The 21715-nt window shown below is 41.6% G+C and overlaps 1 protein-coding gene across 1 annotated transcript in view; it reads left to right on the top strand.

Moving 5' to 3' along the window:
- ror1 (receptor tyrosine kinase-like orphan receptor 1) overlaps nt 1-21715 on the top strand; it is a 145144-nt gene that overhangs the window by 98368 nt on the left and 25061 nt on the right. Inside the window, exons 3-4 of the mRNA XM_008286359.1 lie at nt 2883-3173; nt 3364-3397. Coding sequence (XP_008284581.1) covers nt 2883-3173; nt 3364-3397 — 325 coding nt within the window. The remainder of the gene's footprint in view (nt 1-2882; nt 3174-3363; nt 3398-21715) is intronic.

The following is a 21715-nucleotide window of genomic DNA, read 5'->3' on the forward strand; positions in this document are numbered from 1 at the left end:
GGGGAAAAAATAAAAAAACTAATGAGTCCAAAATACATTGTTTTCAAGCGTCGAACATTTTTCTGGGTTCTGGACTTTCAGTGTATTTTTTCACTGAACAGTAAAAATTCACAACTCCACACTTGATGTCATTTTTACCTTTACAAGATGTTTGATGTCTAATTCAGTTCAGCAAAGTAAAATTTAATGAAAAGTGTATTTACTTGATGTGCATGACTCCTGATAGAGGATAAATTTTCCCAATTTCGGTGTTCTCGTGGGATTCTCATGACTTTTAAAGTCATTATAGATGATCAAAACTGTCCAATGTGATCAATAACAAGATCAGATTGGAAAGATTCAATTGAAAGGAATAAGGGGGAAAAAATGAAGTTACAAAGGATTTTAGCAAACAAGCTTTGAAACCAAACAAGTGACCCAAATTACCTGCAGAAACTGCTGTACTCAGTAGTTTCTGTTCATTCTGTATCTGTTACAGCTTCCTGTCTGTGTTTGCTGGCTGGAGGGAAGAACATCAGGTTCACAGTTTTCTGCGAGTCCTGTGACTTCTACATGGTGTCTGTATGATGTGATGTGAAAACATCTCCCACACACACACCTAAGTGAGATGTAGTTTTTATATCTTGTGGTGAACTGCACACATTGGCAGTGAGTGGAGGAGTAAATATAGGAAAAGAGGAAGATGGGAATGAACGTTTTCTGTAACAGTAAATAAATCACGTTGTTCGTCGTCGTAATAGCCAACAAAAAGAACATTGTTCCAGATGACTTTAACATTGTTTTGCTGGAGGTTTTGGTCTGGCTGCAGCGCTGCACTCTGGAGAGACAGGATTGTACAAATAAGAGAGACAGCTGTGTACAGTATGTAGAGAAAGGAGGACAGATAAAAAGTGGGTGAGAAGGAGGAGAGGCGAAGGGAGAGCGGTGGTGGTGCTGTGGTCGATGGTGGGAGCCTCCCCATATTGTCACACACTTGTTAGTACCACATTGCTGTGTTAAGCCTGAGGCTTTGTGGAGGACAGTGTGAGTGTGTGTTCTACAGTCTGACACACACACTCACAGTCTTTTTCACAAACATCTTGCCGACACTCATTTCACACACTTCAGGACAATATGTTTGTCACTTGGCGTCAGATGAGCTACATGTAACCACTAGGGTTGCTATGGCGACAGAGTGACGTGACTGGCAGACTCCAGCTCAGGTCAAATCCATCTACAACCCGCCTTTTCCTGAACTTTCCTCTGTTCTATTGGGAGGGACTGCAGCTCACTTTTTTTTTTTTTTTTAAACTTTCTAAAACTGACAATCTGACATTCACGCTCCAGTCCATGCAGTGATTGGTCAGCTTTGTGAGATGAGTGACAGAATATGAACCATTTTTCAATTCAAAAAAGCCAAATTTTGTCTAGTTTCAGGTTTTCTAATGCTGATTCCCTGCTTTTCTTTGTCAAATGTGACAGTAAACTGAATATTTTTCAGTTTTTGATTGTTGCTTGGACAAAAAAAGCAACATGGAAGGACACTGAAAATATATTTTTTAAATTATTTTTTTAAACATTTTATACACTAAATGACTAATTGATTAGCTGAAGGAAGTGTTATGCTACCCAAGAGTCTTACTAATGAGTTTTCCTGTTAAGACACCTTAATTTCCGGTAATATTCCTGCAGTTAAGTATCCTGCATGTACACTGGAAGGAACAACAGAGGATAAACCGATATGTTTGGAGAGAAAAGGGAACAACAGTGTTGGAGGACACTGCAAACTCTTAGAAACAAGACTTGGCTGCTTTTAAATGCTTTCGGTAATTGCATGTCAATCTTTAACTCTACAGCAAATTTCCCCTGCAAGCCTCGCAAATAATTTACATGGGAGACAGTAGCAGAGATTTAAACGCGTGGGTGTGCCAGCGTCAGTAAGTGCGAGCCTCTATTTTTACTCATCAACCTCTCCATTCACACTTATTCAAGTTTCATCTGACTCGTATTTGAGATTCCCCTCTATGTGCTTTTCCTCCTTTGTTTGTTTTGGCCCGTTTGTGTAACCAGGAGCATTTCTGCATACCTAAGATGGGTTTTGGGGTTGAGGGAACTTTCCAGAGGTTTTTCATGACATTAACACCAATGTTTTTCCTGCACATTAAACTCTTAGGTGGCCCTCCAGATTGCTTTTTTTCTGACCACCTTGAGGCAGAATATGGTCCTGGATAATCATGGTTTTTTTTCAATAGCCATACTTTTCAACACAACACAGTGACTTACTTGGATGTTGGTAGCATTATCCCTCATCAATAGCTTCACAGTTCTGAAGTCGGTTTTACTTGCTGCTTAGTCTTTCTAAGCCAGGTTTGACTGCTTTAAGACACACACCAAACATTGCGAGTCTGTCTTTTATGGTTGTGTTATTATATCTTCTTTCAAGACAACACAGGTGATGCTGCCTCACAAGCTCATACACAAGCCTGGAAAACCCCTCTGGCATCACGCAGCGACGATGAAAAGTGAAATTAGGTGTCACGACAGTGGCAACCGCAAAATAACTTGCAAAACCAGGCTCTAAATATGTGTGTCTAAAAACACCGAGTTGTTTTACCACTTTTTTTTTTTTCGTACGGCAGCATGTTTTATTTAATATCTGGCTCTGTTATAGTACAGTAAGTGTTGTTTGATTTATGTCTTTGTTCTTGGCCTTGTGAAATATAATGTCTTTCCTCTCTTTTTGTCTTTTTCTCTTGTTTCTCACTTCTGGTTTCCTTCTCACTTGGAATCCTTCTTAAATTTCCTTTTCCGTCTTTTGTTTTCTCTCTCTTTCCTGCCCCGTTCTCCTCATTCTTTATCTCCCCCGTCGTCTCTTCTTTCATCTCACCCTCGCTGCCTTCCAGGGCCCTTCTTCATCCGTCTTGAAGCTCCCATGAACAACATCACCACATCTCTGGGCCACACTGCTGAGCTCCTCTGTCGCGTGGCCGGCAACCCGCCTCCGTCTGTCCGCTGGCTGAAGAACGACGCCCCCGTGGTGCAGGAGCCTCGACGGGTTTCCTACCGGTCGACGCCGTACGGATCACGCCTCCGCATCCGCAACCTGGACACTACTGACACGGGCTACTTCCAGTGCGTGGCCACCAACACCCAGGGGACCGTGTCCACGACGGGGGTGCTGTTCGTCAAATTCGGTAAGAAGTATCCTGTCAATCGCATCAAACCTGGCCAGAAACCGCTCACTTACTGTGACTTCCTCTGCCTCCTCACAGCAGCATTCACAACTCAGCTGATTCTTGTTGTAGCTGGCAGCTCGCACAAAGAAAAATCTGGGAGCAATATTGTCCATCCTGTAGTAAAAAATCCCCCTGTCTTCTTTTCCAGATCCACTCCCTACACCTCTGCCAGGAAGGCCGACGTAAGTTGCTTTTCCTCGATCCGTTTTTCTCTCTGTCAGCTTGTTCATACTGTACTTACCAGAGTGCAGCACAGAGGACGAATTCAGGGACGTGATTTGTGAGTGAATCTCTCATATAGACTGCAAATGGTGGCGGCGTCACATTTCATGGATGATTGTAGCTTTTAAAATTGCATTGTGAGGTCTACAGAGCGCTGACGTATATATGCGCGGGTCTCTGGTTTGTTGAAGTGGAGCACGCTTCTCCTTTGAAAGAATGACAACAAATGAAATACATTCGACTTTGCCATCTTTTCTGATTATTACCGGTGGGCATGTTTTAATTGCGTCCATCATAGAAACACGTCAAAATAAACAAACAGGAAAGTTACACTTCAGTAAGTGAATTAAAAGGTGTTTAACGGCTTTCTTGCAACATGCCGTCGCTCTGTTTGCAGTTTGCAGATACAGTCTGGAAACTGGAAAGTGCAGCATCTTCTTATACAAAAATTCATTGTTTGTTTGCAAAAAAGCTACACTAAGAAGCCCGATAAAGCATATCCACTGAAATATAACTCACATTATCACAAGGCCTGGTCTGTAATTTTCAGTTTTACTTGTACAGTTCTCAGTGCGGCTACATCAATATTCATGACGCGTCTTTAAATTCCAAATCTCTGATGTTCCACAGTGCGGCTCACGTCTGTTTATGCTCTGTTTGTATGAACGTACTGAAAAATAGAAGCCTATTGGGACATAATCTGATGTTTCCTAAATGTTGTTGAAAGAACTCATCGAAGGGGGATACTTCAAGAACGACATGAGTCAGATGGATAACTGAAAATGTTAGCGTGTACACAATTTTTTTTACATTTTCCTTTGTAGGATCTTTTTCACAGATTGACATCTGTTAGAATATGTACCATGTGGATGTTGGAAAGGAACCAGACTTCACACCAGTCACAAATCAGGGCCTAAAGCAGACATTAATGCACGCACATACTGTCTATATATAGCCCACTGATCTGTGTAGTGTTTGGGAAATTGGGCTAATTAACTTGCAGGCACAGAATGTTAATAAACTCAAAACCTGTGCTGTTCATTTAATTTCAGGGCAATGATGAGACACTGATCTATTTTCAGGGCTGTAATGAAATTATTGTGATAAAGCGTTAATCTGCTCTGTCTACTAGTGAGCCTAACTAATTAACCTGGTCTCCTTTAAGCATTACTGACTGAAATGAGCAGGGAGAGGAAAAAAAGGTCTCTGTGGTTTCTGTTATATAACCTTTTATAGTCACCCAATTAGCTGCCAGCTGTAGGAATGTACAGCAAAAACCAACACTGATCTCGGAACATGCATATCAAATTAAGGAGGGTCTTGAGGGCGCGTAGTGAAAAAGCCCAAATGATATTAAATGTTTTCAGAAAGTATGAAGGCTGCATTCCACTCGGTGTTCTTGGCAGTAGCAACACGGCTGCCCAAATCAAAATTTAGTTTAAATCTGGCGAGACTCCTTCGCTTTGTTTTGACGTCTCCGCAGCGTTATTGGATAAAACTCTTAAGAACTTTCTCAGTTCGTTTGATTCTCGCAGGATCAAAGGAGTTAAGCTGGATGATTTTCCCCAATGACATTATGGCGAGGCTCGCTGCCATGTTCCATGCGGCGTTCTGTGAATCCAAACTGCTGGCACAAGGTGGATATCAGACACTTACTAAATCCGCTCACACGCTGAGGCCAGTGCGTGCGCTGCCGTACACTAACGCATGCAAAAGGGTGCGTGGTCCCGCTCAGACATCTGTTTCTGCCGTTCCTTTGTTTACTTGTTTTTTGATTTTTGATTTTTTTTTTTTTCCTGTGCAACCCAATTACAGCTCGTTTCATAGATGAGACAGCTGGCTCACAGAGGAATCACGATGCACGTTGTCGAGGGGAAATGTCAATAAAAAGGAGAAATCAAACAAACTTTGGCTTCACAGTCCGTGCAGATATTAGAAACAAACTAAAATGGAAAAGTAAATGAGCATTAAAATAGGCGGATGTGATTCTGGTTTCATGTTACATGTGTACATAGCTGATTGTCAGGATGACTTTGGCAGCCTGACACGGTTGATGATCATGAGAGTTTTGTAACTTTATTTCTCACATGAGATGAAGAATTTTCAAGCACTGTAGTTCAGACATCTTTCAGAACTATATGTTAACTTCTAGACTCCTTGTAACAAACATATATATATAAAATAGATTGAAAAAACAATTAAAAAGTGGAATTTGTGGTGTTGCCTCATAGGTTATTTTGATAATAAAATGGAGTTGATCAAGATTTATGAATTGTTTCAAAGATTTGACAGGAAATGAAATGACGCAGGCTACACGAGTACATTTACAATTTAAATCTCTGTTAATCCCGCTTATTATCGATCATGCTGAAATTGTCTATTAAAAGCTCTGACAGGAATCATAGGCCTCTTAACGCTGCATTTAATTCTCAATATAAATATTTTTTGGTGTCTCTGTGTGAAACTGTCTCATGTCTGAATCGTGTAATTAGTTGCAGCCAAAAGGTTATTTTATTAGGTTCAGATCATTTTCAAGTGTGTTTATTTTACCCGTCCTTCCCATTTGAAACAGTTTCTGGTCGCTTGGAGATCTTCATATCAACTTTAAAGTATGTAACGTAGCTTTTTCATTGGCCCTAGAATTTCAAAGATGTTGGATGCAGCTCATTCCAATCATCAAGCTCTTTCCAATGAAAACAATCTTTCTTTTTCAGATCCATTACATGTTTTTGCTGCTCCAAATCATCTATATTTTCTTATTTTTAAGCAACCTTGTACTTTTAGTTTATTTGTGCTAAAAAAAATAAAATAAAATAAATCTGAAATCAAACTGCTCTTCATGCTGATGCAGTTAATGAAGGTATTACCTGGGTCTTTGTAGCTGATTTTTGTTTTACAGTAGCTGAGACCTTGGGGCGACGGTGAGCAAGTTGTCTATATATGTGTACTTGTGGTGTGTGTTATATAATGCTGTGTTTGCATGTTTTTTGTATTTGTATTCCCAGGACCCCCTTTAAAATGAGATACTGCAACTTAAGGGGCCATACTTTTGATAAATGTAAAAGTAAAATGCAGAAATTCTGCTACGTTTACACCTAGAGTCCACAGGCCACACTGCTCTGGTGTTTAAAGACCCCTAAAATCTGCTGGAGTTTGACAGCTCCAGAGTTTTGTTGTAGACCGGATGGGCACAAATGGAAACTTTTGGAACTGATGACACCCATTGTTGATTTCTGATTGGGTCTTGTCAGTCATACATATCCTTCCCTGATTTGTCATGCCGCTTTCAGTACTGAGTATCTGCTTTACGATGACACTTTTAGTTTCACCTTGTCATCAGTAAAAGTAAAGAATTCTCTGGTCTTACTTTTCCCCATTGCTGTTCTTCTTCCTTAGTATGTTCTACACCTAAACTTTCTGCTTCGTGTTTGTACTATCAACGACGTGTCAAGTGAACAAAAATTAATTTGTATTCATGTGGATGGAGTCGCTGTTTAACTCCAGAATGCTGTTTGTTTCATTGAAGTTAATACCAAGAAGGTTTGCCGTGATGATGATATTCATGAATCCTGGTGCAAGAAAAATGCCAAATCCAATCACTTTAGGACTGTTTTGTGCTCAGGTCTGAGAGATTCTAAGTCACTAAGGTTCAGCTTCTACATGCCAGACACCACATTGCACTAACCAAGCTCGAATAAATTACCTTCTCTTTTTTCTCCTGCCAACTTGTAAAGGAAAGCGTTGCAGTCAAGCAGAGAGCAGCATGCGCTCTAGAGTCATTACAGTCATTACAGACTTCATTTAAATGGACAGGGGCCTCCTTTGACAGCGGCGCAGTTGCGGTGGTGGTGGGCTGATCGTCACTGCTGCTCATCATTAGTGTCACGGCCAACTTATTAGCTGTAAAGTTAGCGTGGCAGCCGTCAAGAAGACAAGGTCACCTAATGATGACACGTGATGACCTGTGCCCGCTTACCTCATACCGCAGCTGTTCAAGCATCAAAAACCTGCGCTCAAGTTTTCGGAAAGGACATCTGGTGCAGGAGCTTGTCAGTTTATGTAAAACAACCTGAATTCCCGTGCACTACTTTTTGTGTACCTCCGCTCCCAAGCTAGTGAACCGAGTCCCTTCCGTATTCTTGGGAGAAGTTATCCACAAATATTACTCACAAATTTTGGGGAAAATTTCTGGCCACCCACCTTGTTGAACCTGAACACAAGATGAACTTTAGGTCCTCTGTGTTGTCTTTGCTTCGGTCTGTGCTCTCATTTCCATCCCCTCCACGGTGAGCTAAAGTATACAGTCTGTGGTGTGCAAAACATCACAGTGTGTGTGTTCATATATATCCCGAGGGTTGGGTTTTAGAGAGTAGCCACAGGCCAACTAAAAGCTGACAGACTGGAGGTTTCAGCTCCTAATCCAGACTGCTTGTGTGGAGTGTAGCTGTCTGAGACCAGAGGAGAAATATACAGTAAAGCTGCTCTGAAATAAAGGAAGGAAAAGACACAAGGATGATTGGAAATATTGCGGAAAGTTTGAAGTTTGACCTTTTCCTCAGGCACAGTTGTTTTTTTTCAGATGTCAGGGCTGTTTTAAGGCTCTTAAAACACAGCCAGGACTTATATTTTACAGCTCAAGTCCTTACATCTCAAGTCCTTCAACAGAAGTCCAAATTCAAACTCAAAGGCTTTGTTAAGCATATTGCAAGTTTAAAAAGAAAGTTTTTCAAGCCTCTGGATGCTCAGTGATCGAATGGCATGGTACTTTAATAGTGTTCAGACCAAGTTCTTCCAAATAGAATCCCGATAATTAAATGTGGAAGGTATGTGGCTGTGCGAGGCCTGTCTATTTCTGCTGTCGCTTTATTTTTTATTGTTCCAGGTTTTTTCGCCCAGTCCCAGCTTGAAGCCTTAAGACTTTAAAGCAAAAACATTCCAAGGAAGTCAAGTCTTTATTAATGGAATAGCTTTGCATTGAGGGAAATATATTAATTTGCCTTCTTGTGAGAGCTGGATGAGGAGATTGATACCAGTCTCATGTCTGACGTGAGAAACCTGCTCGCGTGGGTCAATCCAAAGGTAACAAAGTTCGTCTAAAGTAAACAAATTAACACCTCGTGTCTCCTGTTGTCACTGTGAGGTTGCAGCGAGGCCGCCAGTGGAGGCTGAAGGATCCTACACTGGAGTCTGCCACATAACCCCCAACATGCTGCTATACTATTTTCTTTTACTGATTAACCTAATAACAAGCAATGTCCTACCAGTGCATTGATCATTACAAACTTGTGCTGTAAATCCAAATCTTGTTTGATTTTTGTCACTGTAGTCGTGAAAAACAAACTGATGCTGTTAACTGGGGGGATGTATGATTTTGCAACCCTTGTAAGTAACCTCAGAGAAAAAAAAATGAAAGTGTTATATGTTAAGGAGTTAAACAAATTATTTAGATAGGTTTCAGATTTAAGGAAAGTCTGACCTTGACCCTTCCACTGAGAGGATACGGTGGCTCTCTTATGTTGTGAGGGGCATTGTGCTACCATGGTTTGGCTCCATTTGCCAGCATAGCAGGAAGGGACATTTAAAATCAGTGATCACCTTTATGCTTTGATGACACATTTCTATCCTGATGGGACTGTCAGGATAACACTGCTTTTATCTATGCAGCATGAAGGTTCCCTCTATGGTTTGATAAAAAAAAATAAATCATATGCTTTGGCCTTGACAGTCACCAGATCTCAACCCAACTTACACCAATGGGAAACTTTGGGCTTACACAGTTTTCTCTTCCACTATTATCAAAACACCAAGAGGGAGTATCTTTTGGAAGAGTGATGTTCATTCCTCCAGTCATGTTGTAGCATCTTGGAGAAGCTATTGGCGACTTTCTGCTGCAGAAACTCAGAGCAGTTCTGAGTTGATGCAGATGATTACAGGAACAGCCCTGAAGTTGGCCCTCTTAGCCTCCCTGTGTCAGCGCGGTGTAGGATCCGACAGCTTCGACAGCGACGTTAACTCAGTTAACTCACAAAACAATTACAAGTGGTAGTAACTGGACTTCACGCCATTGTTATGAGCAAGTAGGACATAGAACAATGGAGGGTTTATGTTAGCCAACATTGTTCATTTTAAGATGTCGCTGTCTGTGGTTTCTCAAGGCCACTCAGTCGTACCGACCCTGAAGTAGGTACTTTTTCCCCACTTCAGTAGGCCCTGAAAGAAGTTGTACAGGGACAGCTCTTTAGGTCGAAACATATACAAAGGTTCAGGCCACCCTAAAACCACCGGCGCCCAAGTTCCTACGCTGGACAACAGCCTAATGCCAAGGTGCACTGAAGGCGTTCTGGCTGCAGGGTCTGGCCCAACACCCTACTAAGACACTTTATGTTGGCTTTTTCTATAATGTCTCACCTTTCTGTACGTAACATGTTAATTTTTGTTGAGGTGCTGGTAAGGCGATTTTTCTTACCTCCAGAAACAGCCAGGCTTCCTCGCTGGCCCTGTTTCCAGTCTTTGTGCAAGTCTAAGCTTGTCAGCTTGTATATAAAGTGGTGGCTTTATGACATTAGAGTGGTAGATTTTCTCGATTATGCCGAAAATTGAGGAAGACAAGCCTTAAATCCTAGTTTTTGTGACTTAAATAGAACTCGCATCCAAGTCTAAAGCTGCCACAAACTCAGCTCTGATTCAGTTTAACATCCAGTGCAAACCTCATCATGATATCAGCAGCTATTACTAATTAAGAAGCAGATTAGTTTGTCGCCGCTCCTCCTCTATGTTCTCCTCCCTCCCTATCCTCCCCCCCCCGTTCGATGTTTTCGTAGAGCCAGAACAAACACAGGGAGAGGGGAAAAAGTCTCGCCTGCCAAAAAGTAGACCCCCAGCTTTCTCTGTCTCTCTCTGTGCGCTGCCATTACACGATGGAGACGGTGGGAGGGTGAAAGGAGTGAAAGAAAAACAGTGTTAGCAGAGTAGGAGGAGGATGGTACCATTAACACTCGGGGTTGCATGTTTTTCTTTGATTCCCGGGTCCTGCGGGGTCGGCGGCGCTCAGGTGTGATTAGCTGTGTGAGCCGACGGGAGGTTTATCTGTAAGCTCAGATCAGAGGCGGTTAATAACTCCTAACAGAGGCCGGCATGCAAACTGCCCTCAGTCTGACAGAGCAGACTCAGACTGCCCATAATGCAATTATATGCTCTTTTTTTTCACCTGACTTTTCATTCTCTCTGTATTCGTATCCAATTAATCAGTTGGATTAATTAGATTTGCGTCAGCCACATGTTAGGCAGGCAGACTGAACTCAACCTGAACTTTGGTAGTTGAAATAGCTTTATTGTAACGCTTCAGTGAGGCATCCGTATTGGGGGTTGAAAAATCATTACACATCGACTGTGGGTTGCAAAAGGCTTTCTTGAGTCGGACTTTTGCATCATGTGAATTGTTAAAACAGCTGTAAAGTGAAAGGTGGTGCATATTGTGCCAAACCCACAGAGAATTATCACCCAACCCTGTGTTTCCACTCAACTCTACACAGCTTTGACTCACAACTGAGTGTTTTGTTTCTCTTCTTCCCGTTTTTATCGGTACAAATGTCAACTCACCAAGACCCACTCAACCATAAACAACAGGAAGATACAATTATTGACTAGCTGGTGAACAGGACGGAGCATTTAGCAGCCAGATATTTTGCTCAGGCGTTGGAGGAGATCAAAGCAGAGCTAGAAGAAGTGAATATTGGGCTCACCAGTTGATCAGAAACAATTCAACACAATGAAATGCTTTTCTTTCTTTGTGTCTGCTGGATGTGTAAATGGGCAAAAATCAATTAAAGCTGGCGTTGGCAGTACTTCATTGCATTGTTGGGCAAAAATTCCACAGTAGCCTTTCAGTACATTATACTTCTGAGACAACACAAGACTTCTGCACCTCCTCCGGCTTCAGATCTTAGAATCGCTAATCTGGGACAGAAGACTTCAACTACAAAGTCGGTGGTAGGCGTAGGATGTGACAGTAATGTAATAAACAGGGGATTTTCCCTCAGGGAAATAGGTTTTGAATTCCATTAAAGCTGCAAATTACTGTTGACTTCTAAATTTAGTGTTTTTGCCGTGTTTGTCTTTTACGAGGGACTTCATACAGAGAGGGACGAGCTGCGGAAGACGGGTTACGATTTATTTTTTTCTCTTTGCCTTTTCTTGATTTCTGCCTACCGCAGCTTTAAAAGGCGATGAAATGTCAAAGTTGTGTTTACAGTTTTGCTTCTGTTGCTCCCAAATGTTCAAACTTGTTTCGTAATTCCTTTCATATTTCCCCCCCAAAAATGTTGACTTACTGGATGTAGAAGTTTTTAATCTGACAGCAATGATAAACAGGCTTTGCACAACACGGCCTGCTGATCCTGGAGTCTCTGTCTGTGTTTATAATAGAGGGGTTTTCTCCCTGTTTGAAAAGATTAATATCACTGCACCCTGGCTGTCGAGGCTGTTTAAACTTCTCAAAACTTTCCCCACCACTTTTCTCTCAGCACCAGCAAAAAAAAAAGCAATTACAAAAATAGCAGCTTTTTTTCTTTCTTTCTTTCTTTTCCCTCCGCTGTGCCTCTTCTCTCTCGTCCGTCCACTCTGTTCTGGAGTGCAAAGAAAAGACAGGTTTAACAAAGAACAGATTCTCACTGTCCTAGCCTCTTTTTTTGTCTTCTAACCTTTTTGCTTCTTTCTAATCCTCAATCTTCTTGTCACTTGCTTCCCCGCCGGTTTTGAAGAAATGGATGGTTGACAGCGTTGGATGCTGGTCATCTCTTCATTACTGTCCTTCAAACACCAAAAGACTTTATTGGATCAATATTTTACTGCTGTGAGTTAATTCAAACCATCTTCAACTGTGCTGGCCTGTTAACGAATAGATGTCTATATGTTTCTGTGTGCATGCAGAGCTACATCTATGTAATACAGTAAGGCCTTTGTTTACTTTCTGTAGGTTCGCCATTAATTTGCCAGCTGAGATTTTTGTTTGAGTGTAACTTGACACTCAGAATGATTGCTCCAATCAGGTGTGTTTAACTGTAATATAGTATAAACACACATCAGCACAACTATTCCTACAACTGGTATGTGTATGTATATATACATTCTGTGTATATCTGCGTGCATGCGTCTGTGTGGTAAGAAACCAACCAACACACTGTGGATGACTGTAATTAGGCAGCTGTCAACACAGTGGATTAAGTTGACCTTGGAGCTGATGTGACAACGGCCATGAGGCCTGCGCTGCCTTTAACCCGCTGGCAATCCAATTATACAGTCGAAGCATCAAAGAGTTAAAACCGAAAGAAGTAATTGGACTTCGTATCGATGCAGCTGTAGCGTGTGTGTCTCACCTTCTCGGCTGATTGACAAATTACTTTAAGGAAGCAGTTTCCAAAATGTGTAATGACTTGGAGGTGTCACACGAAGTTGATTTTTGAAGCTTGCTCAGGCTTGCTCAAAGGTATTAGGCGCTCAAATGCATGTGTACAGTAGTCATAACAGTTTGATTGATACCCTGAAAGCTCTTTTCTTGTGCCTATATACAGCAGCTGTTGTGAAAGTTTGTACTTACAATGTCTGTGTAATTAGCATATGATTTATTATGACGGCCGGTAATTATAGAAATCGTGTTATGGGACTGCCTCCTAGGTGTGTTCCGCAAGTGCAGGAGGATGAAAAGATGCCGTCAAGGGGTTTTATCGAGCAAAGATCAGCAAAGCATCCAGAATTAAGCTACAATTACGTGTTAAGATAATTATTTAGGGAACCTATTACAGATTTTTTGTTGCTCTCAGCTATGTCTACCTGATTGATCTTCCAGCTGACTTGGGCAAAAAAACAAGTCACCACAATCGTACTGTTTAATCAGTATGGTGTAATTGCTGTAGCGTATTAACTGCTCAGTGAACATTCCTTTCAAGTTTAATAAGCGTACAAACTCACTCTCACGGTGTGTGGCTATTGTCACATGTTGTCTTCGTAGTTTTTTTGCGTTCCCTGCGGCAGTATCTTCTTGTGGTGCCTTCACATTTTGTCTGCGGTCGCACCATAAAATACAAGATAATTACATTTCAGCAGCTTACTTGTTAGACCTGCATCTCTGACAATGTGCAACACAAAGCTGACTCTTGCAGTTGCGAATTTATGAAGGTTCTTTAGTGTGTTCTTACCAGAAGTAAGATGAGAAAAAAATGCTCAAGTCTGACTGCCGAATATAAATCTACAGAAACTAGTTAGCTTAGCTTAGCATCGAGACTGGAAACAGAGACAGAGCAAGCAGCAACCTCTGGGCTAAAATAATGATGCCAATGTGGAAGTGCCAAAACAACGGAGCTCCAAATATGAGCCCCGTCTTTGCCCATTTTTAAATTTTGGAGTTCGGGTGAGTCAAGCACTGCCAAGATGACAACAGCCGAAACCACCAAACTTCAAAACCACTCTTCAGGAAACCTTTGGGTGATATCAGAGGCATTGTTGATCTTCATATACAGTCTATTGGGAAAAAGCCAGCCTGGCTCTGGCCAAAGCTGACGAAATGTACCAACCAGCAACCCTAAACCTCAGTATTTAAAGAATCGTGTTTGTTTATTCCTTGGTCAGGTGCTGGAAATCACTGCACTTGACCAAGAGATACTTCATAAACCCACCTGTTGGGATTTTTAAATTTCAGTATTGATTGCGCAGTCAAGATAAGGTGTGAATCAGTGATCTTTAGAAATATTTTAATACCTTCAAGAACATTAAAGATATTAAGAATAATCAAATGTATATGCTTAACAGCTAAATAACTTTGCAATACATTAAGAAAAAAACACATTGCTGCATCCAAGCTGTTCCCTAATTTTGGGTAGATGGTCACGAGCCTTTTTGTGAAGCTCTGGTAGGACACTGATAATGTCAAGAGGTGCTGAAAACCTGTATTCGCTACATTCGTGTCAAAAATGAGTGGCAGATTAGCTGTACTACCTGATTGCACCACCAGGTGAAGCCTCTGTTTAGTACCGACCCGAGGATGCAGTCACTCAGACTACAAACAGTTCAGGGTCTTCAAGCAGACAGCATTGTGGGGGTTTAGATAGGAAAAGGCACCATGACAGAGACGCCTGTGATGTTTAATATTCTCTGACCAGAGTTCTCGTGTTGAACAATGTTCGTATATCTGAGTGGCATATGCAACTTAGTTACCTTTGCAGCTCAAATAATGTGTCTGTTTAGTAAAACTGCATCATATGCACAGAAAAAAATGTATATCTGCTCACGTTATGTAATCAATCAATTGGTTATTTATTAATAGAATAGAATTAGAATACTTCTTTATTGTCGCTGTGGAAGCAACGTTAAAAAGACTGTTACAGCAGTGAAATATTGTTGTAACATCCACTGTGGCAGCAAAACACAAATAAAAAAAAAAATAACGTGAAAGGAAAGGTAGATATATTTAAAAAAAATATTAAATATTAAAGCAAAGACTGGGAAGAAAAGGAGGTATTTACAGCAAAGACAATAGTATTTACAGCAGATGGTATTTACAGCGGGCTGCAAGGTGGCGCAGTTGGTTAGCACTGTTGCCTCGCAGCAAGAAGGTTGCCTGTTCCGGTGGCGGCACCAGATTGCAGTTTGCATGTTCTCCCCGTGCAGCGTGGGTTCTCTCCAGGTTCTCCGGATTCCTCCCACACAGTCCAAAAATATGTTGAGGTTAATTGGTGATTCTAAATTGTCCGTAGGTGTGAATGTGAGTGTGCTTGGTTGTCCAAGAGTGTGGCCCTGCCATAGACTGGCGACCTGTCCAGGGTGTCTCCTGCCTTCACCCTAAGTCGGCTGGGATAGACTCCAGCCCCCCACGACCCTAGTGAGGATTAAGCGGTGTATAGATAATGGATGGATGGATGGTATTTACAGCAGCGTAAGTGGCATGCATTAAGAAAATGATTGAAAATTGATACCGTTATCATCCTCCCACAAATTGTGCTGTCCCTTTTTGACACCTGTGTGACACCACACATAAACAAAAGATCTGGCTTAGGATCGTGCTGATACTGATCAATTAAAAGATGTCTTGATCAGCCCTGATGGACTCTGAACATCCCTAAATATTTTACCTCATTATAGAGCCAAGGATGCAGTTTCCCCCCTTGTTACTGCCTTTATGTCTATTGATGCTAATGGCTAATAGCTTCACTGTTAGTGAATAGACCAATTTTCTCAACTAATATTAAATAAGAAGATGAACAGTGTGTTTCCCAAAAGTGCATGGGGCTCATGTGCTTCTTTTATTAGGAACAAAAAAAATAAATCACAACATCTAAAATCTAAAATGAGGTTCAAAAGCGTCCTACTCAGGGGGTCAGAGAGATACACAATTTCAGCCTGGTGTCAAAAAAGGCCCATTAACAACACACCAGGTCATTTCATGTATTATCAGAACACATTTTTTCCATGCTGCGTGTCATTGCTTACCATGTAGTAGCGATGAATGACCCCGCCCTGCTGACCTTAACCGTAACCATTTCACTTGTTATTTTAACGCCATGAAATGACACACAAAGAGCTTAAAATGACAAGTGAAAAGTGCCTCAAGTGCCGTGGTATTTAGACGAAATCCCATGATATCATGTTAGCAGTTTAAACACAGGTCCACCATTTAGTCTCCCTACTCACCCAACAACTCTGCAGCCCGCAGCATAAAGTCTGTGCTGTTTTTGGTCACAATAGGCTCTTAGCTCAGACTGTGAACTTGTGTGTACAGTATTGAGAAACTCTGGATTTCGGTTTCATTTCTGCTCACCTCGGTGCCAGTGTCAACAATGCTGTGGTTCTCAGAGGCTGGCCAGGGCTGATGATGATTTGCGCCACACCACAAGCATCACACCCATTCAGACTGAGGGGATGACAGGCCCACTCAATTTTTGGATGTAGTTCTTCTCTGCCACATGCTGATCTACTTTAGCACTCCACATCAGAATAACGTAGGGGGTTCTGCAAAACTTATTTCAATTTTGGGACCTGGTTCAGAAAATATGTCTCGCTCTGAAACTCATTGTGCTTGAAGCGGCCAAGAAAAGGCTCTCAACCAGTCAGTTTTCTCAACCCATAGTTTAACTAAGAGTAAAAGGAATAGCTATTGCAGTATCCTGAAATTGCTTAGTACCAAACTGCCAAACATGGAAAATGAAGTGATGAAACTTTGTTGGCAAAAGGCATAAAATAGAGTTCTGTCCATGCTTGCGTTCACTTTTGGATGGAGTTTGAATTGTTAAATGTGTTTATACCATACCACTTTGGGGGAAAAAAAAAAAAAAAGACATCCTACTGGGACTTTTTTCACCTCTGTCCTTTACTTTGCACGTCCGGAGTAGACTGGGGCTTTAACCCACAAGCAGGCCCGCTTCTACATAAAACACCGAGTCAAAGAACTGCACACACAGTTACTCTTACAAACCCTATCTCTCACACGTGTTTAGTTAAGTCCTCGGCGGGGCTTAATTGCCGTCTTGTTGTGGATTCTTTTTAGCGTGGTGCTGATTGATTGGGGATCAGGGCCCTAATATGGCTCATCGGGGACAGGCCCTTTGACACGGCCTGGTCCCAGGGCACCGGCACTGTTTGAAACCAGAGATCCCTTTGCAGCCCCCTCCCACAAGCCTGGTTGGCTCTCTGCTAAATGCTGCCCAGGTCAGGCGATTTCATACAAATATACACGCCGACACATGTGAACACACACACACACACACACACTTGGGCGCTATCGTGATGTGTAGACGGCTTTAGCCATTAAGGCAATTTACATTATTAGGCGTTAGTAAGGGCGTACGTCTGGCTTTACACACTTTACCACACACTATGAGTTTCATGCACAACTCATTATGAACAGAGCTTTCACAGTCAGCTTGGACAAGGCCCACTTCCTGCTTCCTGTTTCCCAGGTTCCCTTGTGTCTGTCTGTTGGTGATCCTGTTGGCAGGTCTGGTCAAGGTCAGGTCTGGTAAAGTCTGAGCTTTAAGAGAAAGTGTGTGTGTGTGTGTGTTTCTGTGAATCACGGTTTCTCCCTGAGGGTTAAAAGGCCTCGATGGGGTATGCGGGGTTTCCCTGAACTCTGCCCTAAACCTCCCATGAACACACACACACACACACACACTCCTGCACAGAAAGAAAAGGGAAAGTCATGTATGCACAGAAAGTGTTTTTTCTTCGCCCTTGGTGGTAGTGTTATAGTATGTTAAAGAAACAGAGGTAGGCACAGTGTATCTTGAGTATTTCTTGGTATAAATAGAGGCTTTTGTTTGCAGTTTGGGCCTGTATCCTGCAAGACAGAGCCAAAGGATATTTAGCAATTTGTTGAGCTTAACAGGATCAATGTGGTTTGATGTTGAGAGTGCTGATAAAGGATGCCCTTTTGATTTGGCGATTAAGGTCAGTTCATCAGTTTTGTGTTTAGTAGCCTTGGTGCCAAATTGCATGCATATGACTAGAGGGCACTTTGAGTTGAGATAAAGTCACATTTGCTGAATTTAGCTTCAGTCTCCTTCCACCTTCAGAGGGAGATTTTAGCAGGGATTGCATTTGAATGTCAAGTTTGAATAACAGTGGAGAGGTCAAATCAACACTGACCCAGTAGTTGATGGAAGAGATCATTATTACAGGCACCTTGCTCTACTGAAGGATATTAGTCGTTCTCCAGTTGGTTATTTAACCTCTAAAAACTCATCTAACTGGTTAAAGTTACATATTTAGAACCTTTTCCATTAAAATGATAACCTTTCTGCCTTAAATGGCTAAAATACAACCTAATGACAGTGGAATGTGCACATCGATAGTCCCCACCTCTCTCTCCACTCACTCCTCCCCACTCATGGCAGCTTGAGCACACCAGCTCACCTACAACTCAGCTCAGACACTAAAACTACTCGACGCAACACAATGATGAGTTGTAGTGTTGGAGTGGTTCAACCATACATACAACACAGAAACGGATTCTGAAGAATAAAGATGCAGAAAGTTGAAAGAATTGGTTCTTGAGGAAATGTTCAGCCCTGGTGTTGACTGCTTGTTTTGTTCATAATGTGTCTTCTAGCATATAAAAAAAGACCAAATAGACATTTTAACAAGGTAAAAAAAACTTCACTCGAAGGGGGTTTTAGCACAAAGACCGACACACGCTGACAGAAAAGAACAAAATCAAATTATCCTGCACTAACTGAAACTCCAAAAGACATAATCGTTCATCATTTGTCAGCCTTTCCTACTGTAAATATTTAACCCATAGAGTATGTTTGCCCCTAACCCCCCAAGACACATTGAGCAGTCCACTCCTAATCTTCTTTTTAAATCCTGTATTAACAGAGAACTCATAACAGCATAGTTTCAGTTTATCTGTGAGGTACAGTGGCATCCTGGGGCCCCAGTGAACCATACTTACGATGTTATTATTGTCAACAGTCTCACAGTCCGTGTTCCTTTGCATGTTTCCTGTTTTGATAAATCGAATCATGTCTGAGAAATAATGTCAAACTGCTTTTACAGCAGACGGAGAGTGAACTGTATGGATGAGGCGAGATCCAATGTTAGCAATCTCAAGCTGCGAGACTACAACAGACTATAAAAATGCATAAACAGATATAAACTGTACATACAGTTTATACACACTTATATATACAGTCTATATCTAGAGCCTAGTGACAAAAGGGAGCACATTTTCCTCAGTGTTCTACTGGTCACCCAGTCAGTGTAGCATCACTATAGTAAAAGAGGACAGATTAAAATATATGATGACATTGGAAGGTGTGTGAATTGCAGTGGCAGGCCGTGCATTTTACTCTTAGGCCTTCAGTGGCGTCCTACCTGAATCAAACCACCTCTTAAAACCGTCATTATGACACCACGGCTACAGAAACCATCAGTATTATGCAGAAAGACAGTATAGCAGGATGTTGCATTGCAGACAGGTATCTCATGTAGTGAGAATGAATGCCATCACTAAAGCAAGAAACCCAATTAAAACTATTCAACAAGTCTCCTTTCACTGCAGCCACAGCTGCACCACATACATCACATCGAACAGGAGCATCAATATCAACCCAATAAAATGCCAAATATATATACATAAATGTAAATATAATTCATTTTACTCACCAAAACTTATGATTATTTGAACACAAACTCTATCCTCCTTTCTTTCCTCACGAAGAGTTCAATAACTCTGTAGAGCAGGTAGTCCGTGCGTTTCACTTCCTACAATAAGTCCTGTTCTGTCTCCATGGAGGCTAATGCTGAAAGTCTGGTCTGTCCAGTCGTGTTTCTGCCATAAGTTTTCATTCACTTCAGGGCTGAGAATGTCCACTTGCTGAACTTAAAAACAAAACAAAACAATACTTTTCCGTTAAAGATTTAGCTTGTGCAGGTTGCTACAGATATGAACCGCTAGCTTTGGCTAAGCTCTCTGACCGTCCAATCAGAGGACGTGAAAGTGCTGATGTCATCGTAGGCCAGCGAGCTGGTCCTGGGACCACCAACTCTAAATCTGATTGGTTAAAGCAACAGTTTCAATGCGATGCATTTTAAGCTACAGGCACTTTTGATTCTGAAGGCCTCAGGGCAGATTTCTGTGACCCTGGCAAAACATGATGGCTGACATATGATTTGGATAAAAGCTCTAATATAAACATACACTGCTGGACGCACCACAGCCCAGAGACACGGTATGAAATGAAGAGAATAGACTATTGGGAATAAAGTTAAAAGATTAATGGAAAAATATTACAACGCCAGTCAGTGATTCTGATAGAGTTTAGGTCAGCAGAGAAGGCCTTGCTGGCCCTGACAGCACACCACCGATGCATTGGTGGGTGTGGGTGGGAGGAAGAAAGAAGGTTGGTTTCAGGAATGGCTTAAGACAAGCAGACAGATACTTTTTATGCGGTGTCCACAATGACTCCTTTGACCTGACATGCCTCAACCTGTAATTTTTTCTGTCAAGCTAACCCGTACCTGCCCGTCTTCATTCTATGGGTCGACCTGTGAGTCACTCGTGTGCACTATTTGTCTCAAGCAAGTTGGGTCAAACCTCTATTTATCACCCATTAAGCTCTATTTATACATCTGTGTTGAATCTCTACAGCATCGTCACATTCCCTACACCACAGCCTAACACGCACCTCCTCAGAAATGTAAATACATGCTACAGCGACTCAGACCACAACAAATTCAAATTTTATTTTCTGTTGTGACAAACTGTTTAGTCTTGTAGGTCAGAGATAAGTACCCAGAAAATATCGGAGAAGTTAAAACATGTATTTAGTCTTTTATTCTTCCCTTCCTGCCATCAAACCAGCTCCTATGAACATATACATGAGTACACAAGCACACGCATATATCGACCACATTGTAAATACGGATGACAACTGAAAGTGTCTGTCTGGCCCTTGTACCGAGTGAATAACATGCTGCTTAGCGCCGTTTGTTTTTAAGAGTGCAGGAGCCTATAAATTATGTTTTATTGGAAGATGCTGGAGCCGGGTCCGCCCCCAACTGTTTCGAATAAAACAGTACCCTCGGCAAAAAGATTGTTTGTGTGTGTGTGTACATGTACACGTCAAGTTTCAATCCTGCATGTTCTTATGTCCATGTCAAGATCTGTGTTTTGGTTTTTTTTTTTTTGCCCCCCCTGTAATCTTTCCACATAAGTATAACTCGTTGCACGCAAGCTGTCTTTGAGCAAGGAATTAATGTCACTAATGACACTAATGACTGACTGGAATCTTCGGTTCAAGTTATTTTCTGATGAAGTGTTGGGATTTACCTTCCTGTTGTGCCCACATTCCTTTAGATTGTGGATTGTCTGCTTGGGTTTCATCAAGCGATATTCGTGCTACTTGCCCACAATCCCCAGAAATGTCAGACAACATGCCTGAACTCACGGAATGTGGGTTCTATGTGTAGGCAGAAAAAATGATAATAATTCTTGGGATGCATATGGCAGAGATGGGTTTCCAGAAAAGAATGAGTCATCAGTAATTCTTGTTGTTGCATTTCATTCTGGTATAAAAAAGAAAATGTCAATGGAAAACATGAAGATTTATACAGGACGACAGCTAAATCAGATAATTTGCACAATGATTTACATCTGTAGACATAACAGAAGACTTTGGATGAAGCCATGTAAACACATATTGTCAACAGCTGATTAGCAGCTTTGTTTAGCTGTGTGATTGTTTTTTAAGGTGGATATCCTTTAACCAAACTTAAGCCCTTTGTGTTTG

This window comes from Stegastes partitus, unplaced genomic scaffold (assembly GCF_000690725.1).
Source record: "Stegastes partitus isolate 25-593 unplaced genomic scaffold, Stegastes_partitus-1.0.2 Scaffold452, whole genome shotgun sequence".
NCBI classification, from domain to species: Eukaryota; Metazoa; Chordata; class Actinopteri; family Pomacentridae; genus Stegastes; species Stegastes partitus.